Source organism: Macadamia integrifolia, chromosome 2 (assembly GCF_013358625.1).
Source record: "Macadamia integrifolia cultivar HAES 741 chromosome 2, SCU_Mint_v3, whole genome shotgun sequence".
NCBI lineage: Eukaryota > Viridiplantae > Streptophyta > Magnoliopsida > Proteales > Proteaceae > Macadamia > Macadamia integrifolia.
Window position 1 is genome coordinate 27,653,016 of NC_056558.1, and position 19,717 is coordinate 27,672,732.

The 19,717-nt window shown below is 36.7% G+C and overlaps 1 protein-coding gene and 1 pseudogene across 1 annotated transcript; both read left to right on the forward strand.

The window, feature by feature from the left end:
• Nucleotides 1-3,253: 3,253 nt before the first annotated feature.
• LOC122059979 (F-box only protein 6-like) lies at nucleotides 3,254-4,652 on the forward strand. The gene has a single exon (XM_042623093.1). It carries the CDS (start codon nucleotides 3,284-3,286, stop codon nucleotides 4,433-4,435), a length of 1,152 nt encoding a protein of 383 aa, XP_042479027.1. The 5' UTR covers nucleotides 3,254-3,283; the 3' UTR covers nucleotides 4,436-4,652.
• Nucleotides 4,653-8,723: 4,071 nt separating this feature from the next.
• On the forward strand, nucleotides 8,724-13,118 carry LOC122064735 (annotated as a pseudogene).
• Nucleotides 13,119-19,717: the final 6,599 nt, after the last annotated feature.

The window sequence follows — 19,717 nt, forward strand, 5'->3', positions numbered from 1 at the left end:
CAACTATTTAAACTTAAAAAGAAGCAACCGAACCATCTCTCCCTTTTGGGCATCTGATGATACTATTGGGTTTTTTAGTGACATTATATCTGTAAAAAACGTTTCGAGAAACATATTTATCAAACACCAAAAAATCCCTTTTTGTTTTCAAAAACGTGAAAAGCCGTTTCTGTTGTTTTTAAACACAAACAGTAAAAACGTTATCAAACAATGCCTAAGTGTTAAAGTTAGGGGTGTCAAAAACTAGCTCGAACCAATGAAACCGATAGAAACTAAATTGAATTGTATTAAAACCAATAAAACACCAAACCGAGTTTAATACCAACCCAAAATTCCAAATAAAAAAAAAAACAAAAAACAAAAAACATGTTTTTTAATACTTTTGAATATATTTACTTAGTAAATCAAAACCAAGTAAAAATAAATTGATAAAAGAAACCAATAAAAAATCGAAACCGATGCATTCTCATTCGTTCATGTTTCAATTTTACTCTTTCTCACACCAAAACTTATGAAATCAAATCAATCCAAACCGATCAATTGACACCCGTAGTTGGAGACATATCAGGCAATGAAGAATTCGATATTTAACACTAATCCCAATAGATTTTCCTGGAAGATATTAAATGAAAATTTTAATAAAAAGATAATGTTTCTAGAGATTGGTGAAATAATGCAATAATTATGCTAATAGAATAAGGTGAGATGTCATTAGTTGTTGTTTTTCCATATTTATATTAAATGTTTAGTAGCATAGCACATGAATGCGAAGCTGTTAATTAATAATATTTTATACGTTTGCAGCTACTTGAATAAAATTTTATTTAAGAAAATAACATCTTATTAAAGGGGAAAAAAAAGGAAAAAGTTACTTGTTAAGATGTCCCAGTGCAGTAGAGCGTTGGCTTAAGTCTAGGGAGAGATCATTTTTTAGACTCCTCCCATCCATTGGATGGATTTAAATTCTGTTTTGCCCCCATTTCGGACCTTGACCCCACCTCTTGGTTGCCCTTCTTTGACTTGGGAGGCCAACCCCTATTGGTGTATTGTGTTGGCGTACGATGTCTTGTATTTTGTTATAGTTTAATTCAAAGAGTATTGGTGTAGGCGTCTCCACAGGCAAGACTGCGGTCCCACCGTGGGGGTTGCAAGGGGGCAGGAAACTCCCCTGCATAGTGGGGGTGTAGGGAGCACAACCCCTGCTCGAATTTTTTATTTGAGGGGCAGTTTTGTACTTTTTGAATTAGGATTAGTGTTTCTTTCGCTGTAATGCAAGAAATACTGAAAGATGTGAGAATGAGCATTGTATTTCTTTCTCTATCGATAATGAGGCAGAATCTCATCTTACTGAGGACGTAGGCAATCTTGTCAAACCTCGTAAACATGTGTGCATTGTTTGTTCTTGTTTTTCCATTGCCTTTTGCATCGTTTTAAGGTTGCGTTTCTATATTATTGGCAATTGATAAGATCTGATCAGAAGGAAAAAAAAAAAAAAAAACCTCCATTGGTTCTTTTTTTTTTTTTTCTCTTACATTTTTTGATATTCTATCGCGATAATAGATTCTGAATTTTGAGTACGATTTACCAATTAATCTCAAAGATGTCAACTTGAAGGTCGAACCGATAAACTGAAAACCGGATTGATCAAATTTGTTATTGATTCGGATTTGGTCTATAGATTAGAAAAATTCCAGATTCCGATAGGTTTCAGTCTGGCTAGATAATATTTGAAAGGTCAACTGAAATTAAATTATTGGCAAAAATTGATAAAGACTGATATATTATTTATATACTTTAGTCAATGGGTTCTAATTAATTATAAATGTTAAAAATCAAGATTTATGTCATATATAGGTCTATATGAACTTATTTTAAGATGTTAATTGAAATTTATATATTAATTATATTTCTAATGAGTAATAATGTTATAGAAATAATATGTATGATAATGACATTTTCTATAATGATGACATAATAATGTCAATTTCATGTTATTTTTAAAAACCCTTCTATATTCTTATCTTAAGAAAAATAAAATAAAATAATAAAAAATTAAAAGGAAGTGTCAAATTCTAAATACACCAATGAGAAAGGGTTTGATAAAAAACAACATGATATGTACCAATTTGAGTGCATATGGAAACATCAACAACGACAGTATTTCTATCTTTCATGTGAGGCAAGGCAACCATTATCACCCTCCCATGTATATAGGCGTAGGAGCCACAATACCTTTTACCGTTGTTTTCCCCTACACTTATGGAGGTATCACACTTCCGTTTTTAAAGGACCAACATAATGAGAAAATAATTCAAGTGGAGAGTCATACTTCAACTCTTCAAGGCAATTAAATTTGTGCAAAATAAAGCCACAACTACAAGCAAGGATCTTAGCATCAACGATTTAAGGGATGGTATAGAGACCGATATTGATCTGGATCGATTTGAATCGGTGGGTATCTGTCAATTTTGTCCTTACTTTTTATAAAAAAAATACTATTCTTTTACTATTTTACCCCTGAATCAATCCAAATCGATTATCCAAATCGATCAAGGATCGAGGATCGATCTCAATCAATACAAATTCATTACGGCCAATACTAGAACGATACTTGAAACCTTGCTCCGAAGTGCATATGCTACTTGCCTTTTGGGCTCCTCCGAAGTGTCGATCCTATTTGCTTACCGATAAAGAAAGAAGGAATAAGAAAGGTTCACAATCAAAACATAAAAATAAAGAAAAAAAAAAAAAAAAAAAAACTGTGATTCCTACACCTAGACAAAAGTGAATCGAAATTATCATCCCACCCCTTCTCGAAACGAAAAAAATCTCATTCAATTTGATGTTTTCATGTGCCTTGTTAGTTCCCACATTGGTGTAGGCCACGCTGCTTATTAGCTAATCTTCTCTTTAAAAATAAAAATAATAATAATAATAATAAGACAAAAGATGCAAGTGAGCATCTTCAGCGCAGATAACGCGATCTTATCACTCCCGCTGTCTACAAGACACGCCAGGTAATAAATAGAACAACAGAAACTGATAGCGGTTTTGTACACGATCTACAGGCTCACTCACGGTCACTCTCACGAGCTCAAATCTACGAGCATGTGGTTGGCACACATTCCAAAGCTTTCTTTTAACCGATTATTTCGAGGGAGCTCAATAATTGCCTGGCCCACATTTCCACCGCGAAACCACCACTATATATAGAGGCCATATACCTCATCTCTCTCTCTCCGTCACGGGCTGAGGGAGCCCCTAGAGTCAACAGAACAAAGAGATGTGGAACCAGCTTCCCTTCGACATCCTAGAAAGGATCTTCTCCTTCCTTCCTCTAGACTGCCTAGCACGTGCGACGTCAGCTTGCAAGCACTGGCACACATGCGCCAAGACCCGCCCTTCCCAGTACCAAGCCATGCCCAACAACAGCTCACCTTGGTTCCTGGCTATACAGAAGCGCAGCGGCGGTGGCGGCCACCCCTGCTACTGCTACGCTCACAACCCATCTCTCAACTCCTGGCACTCTCTCCCTCTTGATTTCCTACCTAACCCAATCCGCCCCATCTCCCCCATCGGCAGCCTCCTCCTCTACCGACGGCCATCCTCCTTCTCCTGCTCCTCCTCCTCCTCTCCTTCCATCCAATTAGCACTCTTCAACCCCTTCACCAGACAACACCGTCTACTCCCTTCTCTCATCACTCCACGGATCAACCCCGCAGTGGGCGTCGTCGAGGGTGGATGTGGGACCCAATCCCCCTTCAAAGTCTACGTCGCCGGCGGAATTTCTACCTCGGGCGGCTCCGCCGCCTCCTCTTACGAGCCCACATTGGAAATGTATGATTCTGAGGCCGACAAGTGGCAGAGCTTAGGATCTATGCCGATCGAATTTGCCGTGAGGCTCACGGTCTGGACACCCAACGAGAGTGTGTTCTCCGGTGGGATACTCTATTGGATGACATCGGCTCGTGCTTACAGTGTTGTGGGCTTCGATGTGGGTAATGGTTCATGGAAGGAATTGAAGGTGCCCATGGCGGATCGGCTTGAATTCGCTGCTCTGGTGAGGAGAAAAGGGAGGTTGGCCCTTGTTGGCGGCGCCGCCTCTGCTGTGGAAGCTTGGGTGTGGGAGCTGGATGAATATTATCAATGGGAGTTGGTGGAAACTGTGCCATTTGAGATGGGAAAGAGGTTTTTGATGGGGAAGAGGAGTTGGTACAGTACCAAGTGTGTGGGAACCGATGAGGCCATTTGTCTGTATAAGGAGCTTGGATCTGAAATATTGGTTTGGAGAGAAGATATCGCAGTGAAGGGTAGGTGGGAATGGATCTTGGTTGCAGGTTGTAGCTCCATTAGAAAAGAACCAGTTCCCAATTTCCCCATTAAAGGAATTCTCCTTTACCCAAGCTTAGCTTCCTCTTACATTTTTAATATCTGAGAAAAAAAAAAAAAAGTTTGATCCAAAACTCAACGATGAATAAGATGATGCTTTGGGGCCTTTTGGGTGTCTGTTATCTTCTGCAACTGAGAGCAGAAGAGAATCTTTTATGCCATTCGGCCGATAAGTGGCAACTGTTGGATTTATGTGTCTATCAAATTCTAAATTTCAACGATTTAAATGATGATGAATGAAGTAGCATCGATATTATTGGGCATTTGATTCTCCTGAGATTTATACCTTCAAATTCAGGGATTACTTCACAAAAAATTACCAAAAAAAAAAAATGAAATTTACGATTTTACCCTTGATTCGATATCTGTATGTTCAGAAACCTGAACGAATTTTGCTGCTGCCTAAGTTGCAGTTACTTGCTAACAGTCAAGGGAATGGAATCCCAGGGGCATGTTTGAAAATACCCACCTTGAGTGAATTTTGTCATCCCTACCCCTAAGATTCCATTCCCCTGACTGGTACTAGAGGCTACAGCTACATGGTTGCAACCCAGGCAACAACCAAGTTTCGTTCGTATATCCAATCGAGAATTGACCAAGTATCGATATCATTCACATCTAATAAAGGTCAACTATTGGTATCAATCTTGGCCGATTTGCATACAATCCAGCTTATTCGATATCGATACTTAAAACCCTGAGTTGAATTGTTCACTATTAGGGATAGGACCAGACATTCTATACATTACATGGTTTTCTCATTAAATAATGACTCCGAACATAAGTGTAAGTATATGTAATTATGTACATCATATTGGAATTTTTTGAGAATTTTAAAATGGATTTTGATTATAAGGTTCTTTTTTATGTCTTGTGTTGATACTCATCTAAGAGTTTCTTATCATTGCAATCTAATATTTTTCACTTTGATGTGCTGAGGATTGATGCCATTGCTTATATAACTGCATTAGGCTTATGATGCTTAATTGTGAAAGAAAAGAGATCCTCAATGAGGATTTCACTGTTTGTATTGGGAGGGTTTCTAGTGTGACATATCTAATCATGACTGGACGAGATGTATAGTGGAATGATTTGTAAATTCTTTATAAAATTTTTTAAATATTATTGTACATCACTAATTATTATTTTTGTTTCTTTTTAGAGATTGTTTTAGGTCTTTGAAATTTTTTTAGAGATCGCTTTAGGTCCAATCAATAAGATTTTTTTCCTCCCTGCTGGCCTAGCTTAACTGATTAAGAACTGCTAGTTGAAGTAGTTTTTCGTCTAGCATGGCTGGTGTTTGAGTCCCTCTCCTCTTCTTTCTCTTGCTAGCAACCTTTTCTTGAGTTCGGATATCTTATGACAACTTTTGGGCTATCATCCTAGTTGACCCATGGGCCCTTGATAGGTATTGTCCTTTTGTTTTTTTTGGTATAAAATTATACAATGATTTACAGTGGAGACAATAATAAATTCCATGTCCGTAAGTCTATTATGCGATATTATAAAATGGTTAGAATTATAATAAAATCTCACCACTTAGTAGTTTGAGAGTGTTGATACTTCATAGGTATGGCAACCCAAGAGAAGGTGAATTGGGTGTTAGATAATTCTTTCAAAGAATGCAGTAAAATTAAAAACTAAAATTATACACACAAAATGAGACAGATTTATAGTGGTATGGTCCTCTTGACCTACATCTACCCCCAAGAGCTGCAGAGTCTTAGCTTTCAACTATCAAAGATTGATCTTCCCCTAGTACCAATCAAATCCTTACAAGGGCTCACAACAAACCCGACAGTGATCCTAGGCTCAATACCAAACCCAATCTGTTACTCATTGGATCAATCCCTATATACAAGTTCTCACAACCATATCTCTTTATAAAATGACATATCTATCCCTATTGTAGGAGGAGAGAGAGAGAGAGAGAGAGAGAGAGAGAGAGAGAGAGAGAGAGAGAGAGAGATACAAAGCACTAATGTACACTATGCTCCTAGATTGAGAACTCAATCCCATTATATTTTTATTATTGGAAAATAAAGCTCCCTAATTGCATGGCCCTTGTGCCTAGACACAAAGGGTGGTGGATGATTTTTCAACCCTGTGAAACCCAAAAAACCCACCCCCTTGATGTCAGTGTGTGCCCCCTCATTGAACCCACATTGGCATAGGCTGCACTATCAAGGAGCATTATTTTTCCCTATTATTATTTGGGGGAAGTGTGGTTCCTATGCATACATGAGAGGGTTAATGCCTCAATGGGAATGCATGAGGAAACATCCACAAAGATGTCATTTTTCATTTTATGGGGAGTGGACCGTTATTTTCGCCCTCGTGTGTCTAGTCACAGGGGCCACACTCCCCTCACAAAATTTGTTTCCCTACTTTTCCTTTGGAGATGTGTTTTCTATCTTGGAGTGCCCCTTGCACTTAGACACATGGAATACAAAATGACCACCATGCCCCTCCTGATCGGTACTTGAGCATGCACTCCCATAGTTAGCAAGAAGGGGAATGGCAAAAAAACCGAAATGGATGGTACGTGTTTAAAACAATAAAAATTTTTGATGACACAGTCAAATAAACGATCAAAAAAACAAATAACAATAAAAATGGGAAAACGGACGGTACATGTTTTAAACGTGTAGATTTCAAACAAACGGGATTATAAAAACGGTAGTATAATCATATAAATTAATGAATTATTATATGAATATCTACATCTAGTGTTCAAAACAACTACAATATCTAACATTTTTAATGCATATACATCCTATGTCTTATAAGTTTTAAGACATATTATTGACTATCATCCAACATCAATTCTAAATTCATACACCACGCATGCCTAAAGTCTTATTGAGCAATGTGACTAAGTTATGGTTGTTCATTGTTGTCAACATAGTTAACACACTCTCTAAGTGATATATGTTCAGTTAGAGTTAGGAGTCATCAATTTAAAAATATTTTTCAGCAAATATGTCAGTTTATAGCTCAATTTCGGGGTCTGCGAATTGAATTTGAGTTGAAGGTAATATTATGAGAAATATAGTCCATTGCGTTAGCTTCAAGTTGGTGAAAGAATCAGGTTGATCAGAGTTCGGGAGAGAGAAATATGGTCAATTAAGTAGACATTATGTTAAAAAATCAAGTATTAAAAAAAGCCATAAAAAAGGGAATGCTTGAAGTTTGCCCTTTTTTTAAGTATCTTAGGGAAGCATACGGTAAAACATGGTTTAAATGGTTTAAAAAATGGAGTTGAGGCATTGGCACAGGGCCACGCTATCGGACAGAAACATTTATCCTTTTTCTTTTGGTGAACCACTTTTTACTCTCATCACCCAAGATGGTACAAATCATCTCTGGTGCTTGGATAGGGTGTGAAATCGTATGCAGCTACTGCACCAGTGCAATGAGCATCGGATGGCTGGGAATCCCTTGGGGTGCGTGCCCAGATGTGCTCAGTCGTCCGATGCTCACCATTTGCTGTAGAGGATATGTACTCTTGGATAGGAATATTAGATGATAGACATAGCGTAGATTAGCAAAAGGCAGAAGCATTGTTTGCAAAAACGCATTTTAAACTTCGTTTTAAATGCGTTTTCATTTTTTACCATTTAAAACACGTTTTACCATATGCTTCCGAAAGATACTTTAAAAATAACAAAACTTCAAGCATTCCCGTTCTAAACACGTTCCATTTTTATGGCATTTTTTAAGACTTGAGTTTTGAATATAATGTCTACTTAATTGACCATATATCTCTCTCCCAAACTCTGATTGACTTGATTCTTTCACCAACTTGAAACTAACACAATTGACTATATTTCTGATGATATTACCTTTACTCAAATTTAATTCACAAACCCCGAAATTGAGCTATAAATTGGTGTGTTTGTTGAAAAATAGTTCTAAAGTGAGGACTCCTAACTCTAACTGAACATTTATCACTTGGAGAGTGTGTTGACTATGTTAACAACAATGAATAACACCATAACCTAGTCACATTGTTCAATAAGACTTTGAGCATGTGTGGTATATGGATTTAGAATTGGTGTTAGATGATATTCAATGATATGTCTTAAAACTTATAATGAGACATGAGATGCATAACCATTAATGTTAGATATTATAGTTGTTTTGAATACTAGATGCAGATATTTATCTAATAATTCCTTAATTTGTATGAATATACTACCATTTTTTTAATTCCGTTTGTTTGAAATCTATATGCTTAAAATGCATATCATTTGTTTTTCGATTTTTATCGTTCTCTGTTTTTCTTACCATTTATTTGATCGTATCATTCGAAAAAGTCACTCTGTGTTTTTAAACCATAGTGTCTGTTTCCTTCTTTTTGCCGTTCCCGTTTATGCTAACAATGGGCATGGGTGCGTGGTTTAGCAACAGATATGGGCATTCGCATAAGTTGCAATTCGTACTATATAGTTCATACCGAAAAACCCCCGAGTCCCTGAACCAGCCCCAGGGTCCAGGGAGACGTAAAACTCGGAAATAAAGATGAGACTTCCCTCTCGGTCTCTCTCTCTTCGATCTGATATTCTGATGTCTCGGCCATGACTGCAAATTCGAAGAGCTCGCCGGTTACCATCTCATTCTGAGAGACCCTTCTCTCTTTTTTCCGAAATGGAAGATGAAATACAGAAACGAAACACCGAGTGCGTGTACTTCTTGGCATCTCCCCTCACCTGCAAGAAGGTTTTGTTCCCAGAAATCTCTTCCGATCTTCCTCTTCTATTTCTTGTTCGATTCTTATGTGCGTATCAGTTATTATGTTTCTATTACTATTCTTGCAATGTAATCAAGCTTTTCCTACCCCATCTCCAATTTTTACTGATTTGCCTTTTTTATTGTTCTTGGAACCCTTTTGGGGATCTTGGGCATGTTCTGTTTTCTCTTGGAATGATCCGGGTTTTGTTCTTTCTTCAGCGAGATTGAATAGATTGTGGGGAGATATTTTCTTTCTTTTGAGTTGGGATATGGGTTCTCGACTTCTCGCTTCATTGCTTGTTTCGTTTTTAATCGGGTGGGCATTTTTATTGCACGAGGATTTGCCACAAAATTTTAGAAGTTTTTAGTGAAACTTTGCCTGTTTTGCTTTCCTCGTTGTGCCCTTTAAACTTGTTTCTTCTCGCATTGTGGTCTCTATTTTTGTCTATCAGCTTCATCTAACATGCCCTGAATCGAATGCAATTGGTTTTGAAGCTGGTGGCCCTTGAATTTTTGTAGAATACTGGGCAGAAAGTGTGCATTGAGCACAGTTGATTTCTCTCTTTGCCTCCATGTTTTCATGTCTGTTTGTGTTTAGATATATCAATTTGGGGTTCCATAATTTCTTTATCCTGTAACTTTATTGAATTTTTATTTGTTCTTTTATAGGGAATTGAGTGTGAGTATCGACATAGTGAGAGTGCAAGGCTCAATCCAAGAGATTGCTGGTACTGGTTAAGTGGGAATTGCGTCAACTATACCTGTGCTTTTCGACATCCAGTGAGGTTTTCAATCTATATGGTTTATGTCACAAATTACCATTTTTTTTAGTTGATCATGTGTAGGACTTGCATTGTACTGGTGTCTTATTTCTTCATTGTTTAATGCCTTTTTTTTTTTTCCTTATATATTTAAAGGAGAATCAACTTTTAGTCTAATGAATGATGAACTGATTACATCTAATAAAAATATGAAATTACCCAGACTAAAAAAGCTTTTGGTTCAATAGTTATCTTTGATTTGATGCAATACCTATTAATTGTAGGTCTGAGAAGATTCGAGGAAGGTTTATTAATCTATGTCATAGTCTTTGCAGTTCGATTCAGGATACTGTTCTGTTTTTTAAACACTGAGTGTGTTCTAAGAGAACATTGCTTTGGGCTGCCAATATCTATCTGATATTTTGTCATTTCTTGATGTGCATAAGGGTACACTTGAGTTAATGTATTTCCTTTATTCAATTTGGACTAACATATTGGAGATTTTTTACTCGAGCTAATCTAAAGTCACAACGGCCTTTTGTCAAGTTCCGAGCTTCTTCTAAGGTCATGTATCTAATATGACAAAAAAAGTGAAAGCACTGAAGCGTTTTATTTTTTCTGGTCTCAACATGCCTTGGTGTTTAATTTGACTGTGGTTTGAAAACTGTATCTATGTGCTATAGGGCAGCACTTGTTATATATCGTTTGTAGGATTATGCACATGTAAAAAGTACAAGCCTAAATATAATACTGAAAATATTGGACGTTACCAGAAAAAAAAAGACTGAAAATATTGGAAAAGGTTCCAAATCTTCAGAGAGATAGAGAGAGGGGTGGGGGAGTGCACTTTCAAGTCCTTTTGGCTAGATCACAGTCCAGAATGAGAGAATGAAGCAGAAACAAGAAGAAAAAGAGGAGGCAAAGTAAAAGGAAGGCTCCAGGAGACAGAATCAGAAACTGACACACAAATGGCCAACCGAACAAAATGAACCATCAAACCTTCGAAAACAAATTCATGAGTGGAAAAGGCATAACAATATATCTCAGAATCCAAAAGGTTTTGAAGAAAAGGACAAGTAAAGGGGAAAAAAACAGGGTTTGAGATTCCAACCAACCCATGGAGACATGATAGGGGTTTGTCGAAATATTAATGGTATGACATTTATCCTAAGTGCAAATCGTTGAGGATCACTTGAAAGGTTACCTCACAGGTGCACTGGAGATTCAGTAGAAGGTTCCTATCTGGTCTTTTGGTCTAATATATGCCTCAAATATCTTCCTAGGATGCATCTGGAGCTTCACTTTACCTGTTGTGAATACTAGATCTTGATGGTTGAGGCTCATGCCTAATAGTTATTCTTAGCTTCAATGTACTTAAGTCACTTAGATTTATTGTTCTGAGTTGCCATGACTCATTTATTGATGCTTTCACAGCCATTTGATGCACATACTGAGGCTTCAGCAGACCCCACTGCCTCGCTGCATCAATCATCTATGCCAATAAACAAGACCAGTGTGTTATTTTTACTTTAGTGGGTATTGCAACAAAGGTGACAAATGCTCTTTCTTGCATGGTCCTCCTAATGGTATTTATTCAGGTAGGAAATCTACAAAGATAGATGGTGTGGTCACTGATTTCCATCCTACTGAATATAAGACATCCACAGGAAGTGATGCTATGCAAGCACCGATAGAAGTACCTCCTAACCCATCTGAATCCAGGTCTGTATTTAGCATACAGTTTGGGGTGGATAACCAACAACCAGTTCCTGATACTATGGAGCAAATCCCATCCCCAGATATATCTGTGCCTGAGTGAGTAGAAACTAAAGTCAAGTCAGAAAACCCACTTTCTCTGGAAGATTTTATTGTAGGTAGATCCCCTTCATTACAAGAACAGAGTTCTGAGGAGCATGCAAATGGCCCCATTGAACCAGAGGAGTGGAGGGAATCGTCGCCTGGGTTTGATGTGCTTGTGGATGATGGATCAGAGAATTTAGGCTACGAGGATAACATGAGTACTTACTGGCTCACGATAGGGATACAAGGGAGCTGCATAAGCATTTTCTCCAGTATGATTATGAAGATCCAGTTGGTTATGAAATGGAATACACGGATGCAGGAAGTTCGTCCAAACATGGTCTTTATAACTATTATGACCATTTGCAGAATGACCATATCTCTGATTATGTCCGGTGAGTTCCTGACCTCTCCATGGAGAAGATGGTAGATCCTGTATTGTTCCAGAAGAGGAAATTCTTGCCAAGGGATCTTGGAATTGATGGGAAGGATGGTGTGGATCTTAGGGACCACCTGAGGAAACACAGGAGGATGGATGATCATCTGATCCCTATAAATGGAAGAAGGCATGGCTTATCTCTTCTGAATGATCGGACCAGGGAATGGACTGGAAGGCACGGAATAGATGGTACTCTTCCTCAAAGGTTGGCATCGCAATTGGGAAAGAACATGATAGGGTCACGCAGTGAGAATGAGGAGCTGAATGACAACCACAGAGGCAGCCGGTTTAGGCACTCAGAACTGAGGCATAACAGGTCCAGACAGAGAGAGAGGGAAAGAAGAGTGCCAGGTAGGTCAGAGTTTCTTCCCTCGGACGTTTTGAGGGCCACAGCTCAAAGGGACAGAAAGAAACATATGCAGGGATCTACTGAGTTTAGTGGACCAAAAACCCTTGCCCAAATCAAAGAAGGAAAGAGAAAAGCAAGGGAAAATGAAAATGGCTTGGGGAGCATGGCACCTCTAAACAGAACCCCATCTTTGGACTTCCAGGGCCCTAATCCTCTGAGTGAAACCCTTGGGGACAAGGTGAATGGATGTTGAGAATGCCAGCAGCAGGACAAAGCGTGATAATGTTGAGCCTCAGAAGAAGCATGATTATATAACAGCGACAACTTTGTGGATGATGATGATGATGGGCTTGAGAAGAAGCTTGCTACCATGTTCTCTTGAATCAAGTTTTACTTGTTGGCTGAGAAGAGAGACAAGCAGAATCTGTTGCTGGTCCTTGGGAATAGTTTTGGCATAGAGTATAGTTTGGTAGCAGTTTAGATTTACAAACCTTTACTGAAACATCATCACATCACACTATTGTGAAGGTGCATGTTGAATTTTTCGTGTACAGTGCGGTTGCCAAGGTGTATTGTTGAGCCTTGCACTTTTGATGGCCCCCTACAGGGCTTATTCTCTGCATAGGGAAGATTAGCAAACCAAAAATTTTTCCCTATACATTATGCATTGAAATGGATAGATCATAGGTGATAATGCACCAAAAAAATTTCCCTATGCATTGAAATGGATAGATTATAGATGATACACCTCTCTCTCTCTCTCTCTCTCTCTATCTCTCTCTCACACACACACACACACACACACAAAAATTCGATGGGAATGTCCACATTACTACTTTGAAAGTTGTTTGAAAAATGTAACCTTTTGAATGATATGGATCCTTGAAAATGAAAAGGTGAGGGAAAATTCTTGATATGGTAGGCCTTATAGTTGATATGAGTCTCCAATGTTGCATATGGTAACAAATTTTCAAGGTGTGAATTTTTAAACTTAAAATAGAAATTTTAGTAATCATTATCTAACATCACCATATTTAGTAATGATAATTATCCAATATGATTGTGTGTAAGGGTGTTAATCGGTTCGGTTTCGGTTTAAATGGTTCGGTCCTGTTCGGTTCACATATTTTGGCTGAAATCAAAACCGTACCATTTATTAAACGGTTGCACTTTTTAAAACCGCAACCATTTAGTAAACAGCTTCGGTTTCCATGGTTTATAAACGGTTTTGGTTTCGATTTCGATTTATTCCATACGGTTTTTAAACGGTTAGCAATCGGTTTGTTAGTTTATTCGCATGTTTACTAAAATTTGTTTTTAGTGATAATGATTCAATATTGAGAATGTGAAATGCAAACCATTATATTTTGTTATAACAACCAAACAACTAAGCAAAAGGAAATAGTCTCAAGCGTATCTAACAAGTCAGTAAGTAATGCTTACAGCAAGGATTTTCTTCTTCTCCCCCTCCCCCCAAATAATATGTTATAATATTAGAAAATATATATTTAATATACCATGGTATAAGCAAAAATTACATTTTTATCAATATACATTCTACTTAGTGCGTTGGATTAATTTAATCGGCCTTCCAAACAATGAGCAAGCTACCTCTAGAATTACTTGTAGGCTTGCAGCATTCAATCTTTGAATCAAATGAGATACTAATGATATTTTGCAACCACCTTCTTTAATCTTTAAACGGGTTAGTCGGATCGGTTTTGATGGTTTAAACTGTTTGATTTTCACGGTTTCAATTCGGTTTGGTTTGGTATGGTTTCAACCCGTTTAGTTAATCGGCCTGAAACTTGAAACCAGAATAGAACCATTTACTAAACAGTTTGCGGTTTCGGTATAAACGGCTCGATTCGATTTCGATAAACGGTTTTGGTTTCGGTTTCAAATTCACATCCTTAATTGTGTGTGCTACTTAAATTTCTCACCGTATTTAGTAATGATGTATGATGTAATTTATCTCCTCATTACTCACTATGGGTTCTAATAGTGCTATTCTAACCACTCAGTATTCGTTCGTCAACAGAACTCTAAAACGGTTATCTTGGCCGTATATGTAGTTGATATTAATATCTGGCAATGATGAAATTGGCATTGCAGAAGTCAAATCTTATCTTCATCAATATTTTTAAATGAAAGACTTGGGTTCTCTCATGTATTTTTTAGGTATTGAGGTTTTGCATAGCAAGAAACGAATCAATTCTTTAGAAAAGAAGTACGTGCTAGATCTCTTATCAAAGGTTGGAATGATTGCATCTAAACCAGTTGATATTCCTATGAATCCACATCAGAAGTTCAGTACGGTTGAGAGTGAAGAGTTTGAAAATAAATATCGGTATAAACGGTTAGTTGGAAACTTATCTACTTGACAATTAGGGTTATTAGTCATTTCATGCAATCCCCAAAGAAGATTCATTGGGATGCAACTTACCACATACTAAGGTATCTAAAACGGGCTCCAAGAAAGGGGATCATTTATCGTTTGCATCAAAATGTTGACTTGGTCAGTTTCTCTGATGCTTATTGGGTTAGTGCAAATGATGATTGATGGTCTACCACCAGATATTGCACTTTTGTGGGTAGTAACTTAGTTCATTGGAAGAGTAAGAAATATTCAATTATGGAAAAGTTCAATACTGAGAATGAATGCCAAGCTATGGTTCATACTATTATTGAATTAAATGTGGTTAAGAGTTAGGATTTTCAATTATTCAACCCATGAAGATGTTTTGTGATAATCAAGCTATTATCTGCATTGCAAGTAGTCCAATGTTTCATGAATAAACTAAGCATATCGAAGTTGATTCTCATTTTGTGTGCTCTAGGTTGTTGGAGACAGAGAGAGAGAGAGAGAGAAAGAGGAGTGGCCGTATATTACAAATGTTGGGAATCAATGCCTGGTGACCAAGGGAAAATCAACTGATGGCTCAGACTAAATTTATGACAGATTTATAGTTATTATTAAATAACGTGAAAATGATTTTGGGAACTAGAAGTCAATTCATTTAGTAGCTTCGATCAATTAAACTACATAAATAAATAAAGAAAAAAGAATTACTAGTCCATCTATTGCTCATCATCTTATCAATACATGTAAGTTTGTATTTAAATACCATAAATAATTCATAAAATTAAAGGGCAGATAAAAAAAAAAAAAGGTGTATGTAGTATCATCAAATGTAATCAACTCCCTATCCCTTACCGTAGTTGGTATTAATACCACAACTCTTCAAAACAGTGCTTGAATTTACTAATAGACTATTCAACTCAATATTACAATTCACTTTAACCTTAACCTTGTGCAATAATGAACATGCAGGCCACAAATGCTCATCAGTAACATATATAGTTCATATGATCAGCAACTTGCCATCTAAGATTTCCAATTAGGTGGGTTAGTACAGTTTAACATTTGTTTTCAAAATCGGTTTAATGGTGTTGACTACAGATAGAATAAGCAGAAAGAATCTAATAATGGTAAATGATCTCTATGGAGATATTGAATTTTATTAGCACACCTTAATGATATGAAATATATATTACTATGTGTGGACCTAAGGTATTGTTTCCTTAATGGGGAGGAAACCCTAATTTCTTTACAGGGTTGGTCCCTACCCTCACCCCCATATATAGTTATCACTGACCCATTAAGTGGGGCTAATAACCTAAAGCAAAAAAGAAAAATGATAGATCAGACCAACATTGATCGTGCTGTGCTGTACAATGAGCATACGAGAAGACATTAAGGAATTGTAATTCTTCAGCCATGGATTCAGGTATGCCTAGCTAAAATCTGACTATGTATTCGTTATTGCATGCTTATCTGATCTCCATGTGATGTATTACAAATATATTTTCTATCATGTCACCCAAAAAAGGTAGTAATAAAATGGTTTGAAGACTAGCTGTGTAGTGGATTGCCTCTATTACCAACTTTGTTTGCTCCTGAAACTGTCTTTAGCATAATAGTTAAATTGATCTGTAAATAAAGTTGGCTTTGATGATCTACTGCTGCTATGACACTTCCAGATCTCAAGTTGGGATACTCATAATCATAAACAGGATCATAAAAATGCACTTAAACAGTGTCAACCCTCCAGACAACCTGGAGTATATATTGGAATATCTTCTCCTCTTCAGAAATTTATTAGAAAGACTCAGTCTTGTATTATATATAACTGTGGCCTCAAAAACCCAAAATGTTTGTTATTAGAAAATTAGTCTAAGAGGTTGCTTGTTTTATTTAGGTACAGGAATTAATTAAACACAAGTTGTCATGATGATGACTATTGTGATGATAGTCTTTTTGACTTTCAATCTCTCTGGCTGTTAGTTAGCCTCGAAGGCCCTCAACTCAAGTCAGAATGCAATAATTTTGTAGTTTGAATTCTTCACCAAAAAGAAAAATTCAAGGGGTAGCCAAATGTGATTTTTTTTTTTTTTTTTTCTGGTAAAGGGTTGCGAAATGTAATTAGTTTACATATATTCCTTCATGGCTTCATCTATTCTCCATTAAGTGGAAAATAGAGCATGGCTTCCTTGCTCTACTCTTGTGTCCATCCTTTATGTTATAAAATGACTTCTCTGCTTTGATAGATTGAATCAAAATAAGGGTCGTTGATTGGATATCGTTTACAAGTAGAAGTGACGCGTTTTGATAAAAAATTCTTCACCAAATATTTTATTAACCTTTATTTTGTTTTGTTGTAAAATTTTCTATGTTAATAATATTTGAGATAATCTTGATATAACTATGGGTGGTGATTATAAGTTGTCACTGCCCTATTTATCACACAGAAATTTCATTAATGAGAATATCTTTTATCTACTCAAATACCTTGTATAGTATGTGGTTTCGAGCCGACGTGCCAAAAACTTGATGTGACAACACTGAAAGCACACAAATTCTGTCAATACTGTAATTTTTTTTTATATTATAATAAATAATCAAAATTCTATTTGCAAGAATATTTTTCTCCCTTTTCAAATGGGAACAAGTGGAACCCAAAGTGTTTCATCAATAGGCTCCAAATAGTAGTTAGTGGTTTGATTATGTTTCTAGGAAGAATTTGAAGGAGGAATGTATTGAAGTAGGGGTGCAATCGGGCCGGGTTGGGTTGGATTTCTTAAAATCTTAGCTCAATCTTTTAAGGTTTAATCTAATCCTTACCCTTCTTGACTGGTCCTGATTTTTCAGGGTCGGGTATACCTTGATCTGACCTTGATCCTGTAAAATATGAAATAACTAAAAAATAAAAAATATTCATAATAATAAAAAAAACACACACACACACACAAAGTCACAAATTATTCGTCATGAGAAGAACAATCTAAAGCAAACATTCAAACAATACAAATAACTCCAACTATTATGATAAACAAAGAGGAGATCCTAAGAAAGTAAATAATCTAAAAAAATTCAATTATTTGTCAAACAAAGAGATCATCTTAATAAGGCAAATAATCCGAAGATCTCAAAACCCTTGTCATGTTAAACAAAGAGGAGAACATTTTAAGAAAACAAAAAAATCCAAAGTCAACATCAAGGGCAAAAACTAGGGCTGAGTCAGGCCAAAAGTTAGGGTAAAAAAATCAGGGTTTGGTTCAGGACGGGGTGAGCGGGCCAAAGACATCAACCCTTACTCGCCCTGACCCTGATTCAGGTTTAGAAATTTCTGGATCTAGCTGGCCCTCAGGACCAAAATTTGAATCAATACTAATTCGAGATCAGGGCAAGCCAAGGGTTGATTCGGACCATCAGGACCAAACTTGCTCCCCTATATTGAGGTGGTTCAAACACTGACTATGAAACCTCATACTACTAGATCTAAGATTCATCATTTGAGGATGCTTCAACAGTTTTTTGTAACCTTTTATAGTTCTTTTTTTTTCCTTCTATTCTATGAAAATAAAAAATATATTATTTTTGTAGTTTTTTCTTTTTCTTTTTATTTCCATTAAAAAAAAATCCTTTAAGTTGTCTTCACAAGTTTCGGCATGTAGCTACACACCTACGTGTTCTTTACCTATTTTATCTCTTCCCACAGCATCTCCTTCCTTTCAAGTAGGCCCATGAATGTCTTTATATTTTAGAAAATTACGAGAGATTACATAATCATGGATTTTTGTTTTCAAAATTATCCACCTAATCTTTTTCTTTAATCAAATTATTCAAAACAAAGTTTCATATTACAAAACTATCCAAAATAGTGCGCGCCACCTCACCATGTACGATTTTTTTAACAAAGTTCCTCTTTCTTCCCCATGCTACTCTAATTGTGGTGCTTTACCATAGGCCGTGGGTTGCAATGCTACCACTACTTCATCACTATTCCACACTTGGATTGAATATAATTGGTTCTCCTCCATGGAGAAACATGGATAGTTCTCTTTTTATGTGATTATTTATAGGTTGTGCAAAAGATTGTGTTATGATCCCATATTAGTTATATAGAGATTTAATTTCACATCGATTTCAGAAGGATTCCTTATGTGGGTTGATATGGTCTTGGGTTTTTTCATCTTGTAAGCAGATCTAAGTTGAGGTCTTGTAAGAAAATATCAGGTTGAGATAATGTATGTTAAGCTTGATTTTAATCCTAACAAAAGTTGATAAAAGGGTCATTGAGGATTGTAGAGAGAGAGAGAGGGAGAGAGAGAGAGAGAGAAAGCAGGAATGGGGAGAGAGAGAGAGAGAAAAAGGAAATGACACTGCATGGAAAGGATAGAGAAGGAAAAGGTAGGGTAAGAGTAGGGGAAGATGAGAGATGGAGAACAGGAAGGGAAGAGAGATTTTTTCCCATCATAGTTGGAGGAGAGAGACTAATGGTAGAAAGTATGGTTTTAAGTATCAGTATCGTATTAGCCGTATCATATCAATATTGATTGAGATCGTTCCCTGATCCCTGACCAATTCAGATTGATTATCGTATCGTTTCAGGTGTAAAATAGTAAAAAAATTGTGCTTCAAAAAAAAGAGGCAAAGTTGACCGATAGTCATTGATCCAATCCGATCTAGATTGGTATCGGATTGACATCGGTAAACTGTTCCAAATCCATGGTAGAGAGAGTTACTGGTGAGTTTGTCAGGGACTAAATTGTCAAGTTCATGTGTATAAAGGGGAAAATGTATACATATTTGGTAGTAAGGGAGTAGTCTATATATGTTTTTTTTTTTTTTTTTCTGTTCAGAAGGAAATAATTTATATGAAAACACTCTATTTTGGATAA